The following is a 7,500-nucleotide window of genomic DNA, read 5'->3' as shown; positions in this document are numbered from 1 at the left end:
TTCTCTCTTTCTGTTTGTTCTGTCTTTGTCTTTCTATGTTTGTCTTGGCGTGTGTATGTATGTGTGTTTGTGTGTATGTGTGTGTATGTATGTGTGTGTTTGTGTGTCTGTATGTGTGTGTGTGTGCGTATGTGTGTTTGTGTGTGTGTATGTGTGTTTGTATGCATGTGTATGTATATGTGTGTGTGTGTTTATGTATGTGTGTGTGTGTGTGTGTGTGTGTGTATGTTTGTGTGTGTATATGTATGTACTGTACGTGTGTATGTGTGCGTATGTGTACGTGTGTGTTCTTCTCGCTGCAGGCAAGAAGAACTCCATCCTGCAGCACAAGGTGCAGCACGACCTGAGCTCCGGCGCCATGAACTACCAGGAGAACGAGATCATCCAGCAGATCGTGCAGCACGACCGCGACATGGCCACCTGCGCCCACCTGCTGCAGAGCCTCCCCCCCGTCCCGCCGCCGTCGCCCCCGCCCGTCATCTGGGCGCCCCTCATCCAGGCGCCCCTCCGCGCCGCCGCCGCCACCACCTCCGTGGCCATCGCCATGACGCACCACCCCCACTTCGCCCCGACGCTCTTCAGACCCCCCGTGTCCCTCCTGGGGCCCCTCAAGGACCCCCCCTGTCGGCTGAAGAAGTTCCACGCGTCGGCGTCCTCCTCCACCGCGCCCGGGTCGGCCGGCGACTCCCCCGCCGGGACTCCCTCGAAGCTGCGCGCGGTGGGGGGGGCGGCGGGCGGAGACATGCCGCTGCTCGCCGCCTTCCGCGCCCACCACATCGCCTCCGGGTCCGGGGCGGCGGGCTCCGGCCAGCAGGCCTCGGCCGGGGGAGGTCCTCGTGGGACTGGCTGTACTGGGGTGGGCGGCGGCGGCGGGGGGGGTCCGGGTCCCAGTCCCGGTCCCGGTCCCGGGGCCAAGGTGGGCTCCGGCGGGGGCTCCGGGGCGTCGGCGTTCCCCTTCGGCCCCCGCTCCTCCTCCTCCGGTTCGCCGACCTCCAGCCTGGCCCAGCTGCACCACCCGCCGCCCCAGCACCACCTGCCGCTCCGCTCCGCCACCCCGCCGCTGTCCAACCTGTTCCACCAGGGGGCGATGGGGGGGAGCACGGGGTCGGGGCTGGGCGGGGGGGCGGGCGGGGCCTGCGGCGGAGCGAGCGGCTGGCGATCGGGCGGGGCTGGGTCCGTCAGCGTTGAGATCGAGATAGAACCCGACCTGGCGGCGGACGACTTTGCAGAGATCGGCGGGCATTTTGACGGGGCGACCGGCGGGCATTTTACAATGGGAGGAGCTACCGGGGAATCGGTGGGAGGGGCTAGTGGAGGCTTGATGACCGGAGTTTCTCTGGGAACAACTATGGGATCAGTGGGCGGAGCTTTTGGGGAATTAATAGCAACACCGGATGGATTTAAAGGAGGGACTATAATGGGCGGGTCTTCAGGAGGGGCCTCGGGCGGAAGCGCTGAAAGACATAAACGGGGTTCTATAGGAGGGACTTATGCAGGGGGAGGAGGGGCATCCAGACACACGTCAGGGGGAACGGCGGCCGGAGCGTTAGGCTCTCCGGGCGGTCAGAGTAACATCAGTCCCATCTCCACCGGGTCGACCAGCTCCATGCCCGGCCAGCTCACCAAGCTCTCTCAGGTGGGGTCGCTGCAGCAGTTCTCCGTGGGCGGTCGGACTTCTGGCGGCCTGAACCTCTTCCACTCCCCTCCGCAAGGATCCCCGGCCTCCGGCAAGGGCCAGCCCGCCCAGCAGCAGCAGCAGCAGCAGCCCGTCGAGGGCTCCCCGTCGTCGTCCGTCAGCCTGGCCGGCCTGCGCTCCGCCCTGCTGCCTCACCAGCTGTCCCTGGAGAGGTCGGCGCTGGCCTCCCTGGCCCAGTACGGCTCGGCCAACGCCTCGCCCTGTCTGACGCCGCTGGCCCCCAGCCCCACCGTCCAGAGCCCGGTGGCCGGGAGGACGTTCCACTACAGCGTCCCCTCCAGTGCCGCCGGCTCCCGGAACTCGCTGCTCATGCCCCAGTCCTCCCTGCCGTCCCCGCAGACGGCGCACGCGGGGCCGGGGAGGGAGCCCTCCTTGACGACGACGGGCCGCTTCTCGGAGGACCTCAGACTCTTGTCCTGCTCCCGCACGTCCCTGCCCGAGGAGGTGGCGCAGTCCCTGGGACACCCGCTGCCCCGCAGTAGCATCCAGCTGGACGCGGGGTACTACCCGTCGCCCTTCTCCTCGCCCACCCTGGTGCCAAAGCCCCGCAGCCCCATCCCGGGGCACATAACTCCTCCCTTCCAGATCCAGTCCCCCGGCCCCCCGCACCAGACTCCGTCGGCGCCGTCGTCGGTGGGCCCCGGCGCACAGCCCCCCTCCTCCCGGAGGGGCTCGGAGCTGGAAGCTCAGCAGACTGTGCGCTCCAAACTCCCGTCCAACTTGTGAGGTTGGATCACACCCTCCTCCTCTCCCTCCTGAGGACTGACTCAGCGACGGAGCGTCTCTCTGCGCAGTTTGTTACTCGCTCTAGATCCAGCCTTTGATGCTGTGTTCCATCTCCTTTTTGTTCCTCTCCTGAGATTTCACTTGACTGTGATATAAGATTACGGACTCTTTTCGGAGGTTAGAGCTCCTTGTTTTGTGTTATGCTTCACTTTTCCTTTTGTTAATCCTTTCACTCGATAGATATATTTCAATATATATGTTTAGCAAAGAGACTAGGGGGGTGTGCAATTTAATCTATTTCCTTTATTTCTATGACTATGCCAAATTCATCTGCTGAGGTTTAGGCAATGCTTCGTTGAACACAATAATACTTTTTTCTGCGGGAACCTATGCACTAATACCTGCATGTATAGAGGCTTTTTGTGTCCCAAGAAAAAATACAAATCGAAACTTTTTAGCTCAAAAGACACGCTTCAATACTAGCAGGCTCTTTTACCAACCTATGTGGGATGACATATTGTCCATCCTCAAGCGTATCTATTAGATTGTACTATTTATCCTCTGTGTGACCTTTGCAAAACCTACTTGGTGTTGGAGATGAGATTTTAGGGAACCAAAAGAGACTTTTCCTACGTGGTAATCAATTTGCCTTTTCTTGGCTTGTATGTCCGTGTTTTTATACCACTGTAGTAAAACTGTAACCTGGAGGGTTTGTTTTGAAAAAAAAAGGCCTAAGTCCTCGATATTGAGACACACCAACGCGTTAATGGCTGGCTTATCCTTAACTACGTCCTTACAAGCTCACTTTGTCTTCCAAGTTAAAGCCGCAAAAAAAAGACTAAAAAAGGAGTGCTGTTGTATGTGAGGGAGAGGGTGATGCTTGCGGTGTGATACTGATCTCTCTATGGGTGTGAGGGGAGGAGAAAATATCTGTTTCTGACAGTTTGCGTGCTCCCGGTGATGCTCGCCAGCAGAAGTGTGTGAGAGTGTGACCATGTTGGCGCAGCCTGATGCAAGACAGCATCCTGCCCAGACTGATCAAAAGAAGTTATTGGTTCAACAAATACTCGTACTTCCACACATCCCAGCTTGTGTGTGGTCATCTATTTGCCAGACATAAAACTCAAATACAGACTTCTCATTAACCTGAACACACATTTCTGTTCCATTTCTGTTTTGGTCCGTTTACGTCCATATATCTTAAGACACAATCTTTAAAACGAATGGTACCCAGAGAATTTGTTCTGGAAATGGTCGGAAAACAAACATAACTCTTCCCATGTACTGCAGAGCATACTCCATTATAACAGCTTGTTCAATAGCAGGGAGACGTCCAGCCAACTGAACGCCACTGGAACTTATGGGAGCTCGGGAATGCAGAATGTATGCAGCACGTCTATGGCTGTTAAAATGGACTACCAGGGGCAGGGAGGCCCACATCATGAAGACCGATGGTCAGCCAGGCTTTCAGACGAGGCTTGGTCGCTTTACCACTAGAAAAAACACACACAAATCGTGTAACCAAGCCTATACCGCTGTATTTCACAACATTCAAACAACTGTAGTCAGAGGACGGATAAATAACTCAAAACACGTCTTACAGTATAATTGCCAGCACAGGTTTTTCACACCCTCTTCAAGGCGACTAGCGCGACGACAATACGACGATGAATCACCGAAACCGAACGACTCCCCAGCCAAACGTAACCATTAGTGAAATAAGCTCTCTGCAGGCACACGCCCTGGGAGCGAGTGCCCGGCGCGGGGGAGCATCTGTACTTAGCGACGGTGTGCCTGGGAGAGACCCGGGTCCCGCTCACCCAGCTGGGGCCCGGCCTGAGACACAGCCCTCAGCCGCCGCAGCCTAATTGAAGCAGACAAGTCTGGATCTCCCAGACCCGCACAGGTCACCGCGGCCTGGCTCGGCAGAGGTGCGCCTGGGACGCTCTCCGTCCTCATTAGGGTTCCCGTCACCCCCCCCCCCCCCCCCCCCAACAGCGACAAGTATGCATGGTCGGACGCACGCTAACGTCGCGGGTATGTGTCTCTTACGCAGGAACAAACGCACACGTGCATGGTGGATGCTCGCCGAAAGGAAACCGATCACCGTGGTCTCAACCGCCGGTCGTCCGAGGGGTCTTTTCTCAACGACACACAATCACCTTGATTGAAGACGTGGTCGTGAACGTGCGAGCGATCGATGGCGCCCGCGACACGCCGTTGCTACTGCGTCTCTATTTAGACACGCCGGGGGAAATATGTAAGAGTTGTTATGGTCGGTTGTCTTGATGGAAGTGGAGATTGCATTTTTGTTGGCGTTCATCTGTTAATGTTTTTATTTATCATATATACGTATATATATATATATATATATTTATATTACCAAGGCTATTATCGTACTATATTTGCAAACATCACAAGCCCTTTTTTAAAGCCATTCATCCGTAGAAGAATTTGACAGAAGCAGCCTGAGCATGGATGGGAGAGAGACAGGTAAAAGGATCTCAAAGTGAGACAGAGGAGCAACATCTGCATAAGGCCAGATGCTCAGCGAGGGAACAGCAATGGTTCAGTGCCTTGGTTAAGGGCATTTTATTTTTATTTTCTTAAAATGTGTTGTCAGGTCTTCCCATCCAGGTGTATCTACGTTGGTTCAAAACATATGCAAGCAATGGTTCTATACAAGTATTCTTATACTGAGGAGACATTCACGTGCAAAAAACACATTACATTATACACCCACTACATATCCCCTATTCACAGCCACCTCTGTGTCTCTCTGTCTGCCTCTGTCTCTCTGTCTGTCGTTGTCTCTGTCTGTCGCTGTCTCTCTCTCTCTGTCAGTCTCTGTCTGTCTCTGTCTCTGTTTCTCTGTCTCTCTGTCTCTCTCACTCTGTCTCTGTCTCTCTCTCTCTCTCTCTCTGTCTGTCTCTGTCTCTCTCTCTGTCTCTCTCTCATGGTATTTTCCGTTCCCTTCCTTGTAAGCTTCCTGGTTGTCAGAGCCTTGTTGTCGTCTGTCTGCTGAAGCTCCGCTCGCTCTCGAAAGCCTCTCCAATACGTGTGTCCTTGCGTGCGGTGCGTGTGACACGTGGCTCTGCACCGTGGAACGCCATCTCAAAGGAAGTGAGGTGGTGGAAGGTGGTGGGGTCTCAGTGTAGGGGTCTCGGTGTAGGGGTCCCGGTGCAGGGGTCCCGGTGCGGGGGTCTCAGTGTAGGGCCCCTCCGACAGCCTGACCTTATTCAGTCACAGGGGGCGTTTCAGGGGAGAGCAGGGACAGCAGACAGCAGCGGCTCCGAGGAAGGGGCTGTAAATGTGAGGCGACGCTGATGCATTGAGCGAATGATCTGATTGGACTCGAGTCGAGAGGGGACGTCAGGCAGGCAGGCACCCCCCTCCGGTGCTCATAGGGGGGGGACTTTGACGGGAGGCCTGCCTTACGAGCGCTGGCCAGGCTGCGTTTTGTCACTTGCTTATGTTTTGATGGGCTGGTTATGAGGAAGGGGACTTCTGCTGGGTGATGGAGCTGGTTGATCGTGTGTGTGTAGTTTATGTGTGTGCACGCCCGTGCGTGTGTGTCCTTGGTGAGGGTGGGGGGGGAGGGGGGGGGTGAGGGACGAGGCAGCACAGGTCATTGCTCGGGGAGCGTCTAACAATGGGACGTGGATTGATTATTCTGGATGAGCTACGGATCTGCTCCGTTATGGGAGATAACGGGCCAGGGAGTGTATCACTTTAATCTGTCACCGCCAACACCGGCGCCGTCACAATGAGACCGATTCCCCCGTCCGCCCGGAGCACGGCGGCGGCAGGAAACACGTAAACACCGTCGTACCGGGCGGCGTTCCCTGCAGAGACACGGCTAACCTCCATCTCCTGAACCCGTGGAGGCTTTAGTTATCCTCACATTTAAATTGACAACACACGAAAAAAAAAAAGAGTTTTGATTGGAATTGTTTGTTTGTGAGATTGGGTTTTAGCTTTCACTCAAATTCACAAAAATCATCCAGAAGGCACCTGCTTTGCCCTTTAGGGAAGCAAACCATGCAAAAGGGGAAAGGGGCTCAGCTGGAAATTCAATTGGAATGCATTGAAAAATGTATTTCCTCCGAGTGACATGAATAGACGAATCAGCGACTGGCCCATTCATGCATGGAGGTATTTCCATCCCATTTCCCTATGTCATCCACCTAAACTCCGCCACGCATCTGTCATTCATTCCCCCGTGTAGCACCGAGACAAGCCGGGGCAGATGAAGAGCAGGGAGAGAGGCATGGGTTTGTCGAGACGCTCTTCGGTCAATCAGAGACATGCTGATTCCATCCGCAATAATGCAGTTCCAATATGTACCGATCCACCACGTCCATGTCTTTAGGTGCAGTTTAGGGTCCGCACTGGAATGAGGAGTCAGATGTGCATGTGATCGCATCCAGCCGTGCGTAACATATTCCATCAGGTTCCTGAACCACTGGCTATTTTAATTTGAAAGCTCTGGATTTACCTAGGCACCATTTTGTGGTGGAGGCCGGGGGTGAATCAGTATGGGTGAATAAACAGGACACTCTAATGAAAACATTGTCAGTGATTGGGAATTATACACGACACCTGCAGGGTCAAGCTCGTGATTTCTCAATGAGAGTATGAGCTTGTGTTTACTAATCCATTTTCATCCAAACCCATAAACCCATCCTCACCCACCAACCAACAAAAACAAGATTTTCGGGGTTATCTTGCGAGCAAGGCGACCAGAGTCCACCACTCGTTATTTTGACGATACAAACTGTGCCTCGTCATAATTGGTCATAAAATGGACATCGGACATCAAAACCATCTGATTTGCGGGCCACAGCGACCGAAGGCACTGACCTCAATTACAGATGTAGTGTGAAAGAGCAGTGGTGGGATAGTCACCTCCGAGAGGACCGCTGTGCAGCGACCGCCACCTGGGAGCGACCCACTTTAGGTTAACCGCCACACACACACACACACAGCACAGGTACAGGCTTACCCCTTTGTGTGTGTGTGTGTGTGTGTGTGTGTGTGTGTGTGTGTGTGTGTGTGTGTGTGTGTGTGTGTGTGTG

The 7,500-nt window shown here is 54.8% G+C and overlaps 1 protein-coding gene across 1 annotated transcript in view; it reads left to right on the top strand.

Moving 5' to 3' along the window:
- Positions 1–4,294, top strand: part of LOC311370916 (uncharacterized protein) — a gene marked incomplete at both ends in the record, with an annotated part of 14,635 nt that extends 10,341 nt beyond the window's left edge. The window contains 2 exons of the mRNA XM_084489206.1: positions 303–2,418; positions 4,156–4,294. Coding sequence (XP_084345332.1) covers positions 303–2,418; positions 4,156–4,294 — 2,255 coding nt within the window. The remainder of the gene's footprint in view (positions 1–302; positions 2,419–4,155) is intronic.
- Between the last annotated feature and the right edge of the window lie 3,206 nt (positions 4,295–7,500).

Source organism: Micromesistius poutassou (genome assembly GCF_964030765.1).
Source record: "Micromesistius poutassou genome assembly, contig: SCAFFOLD_4877, whole genome shotgun sequence".
NCBI classification, from domain to species: Eukaryota; Metazoa; Chordata; class Actinopteri; order Gadiformes; family Gadidae; genus Micromesistius; species Micromesistius poutassou.
The sequence above is the reverse complement of the archived record's forward strand: the minus strand, read 5'-3'. Positions and strand labels throughout refer to the sequence as shown.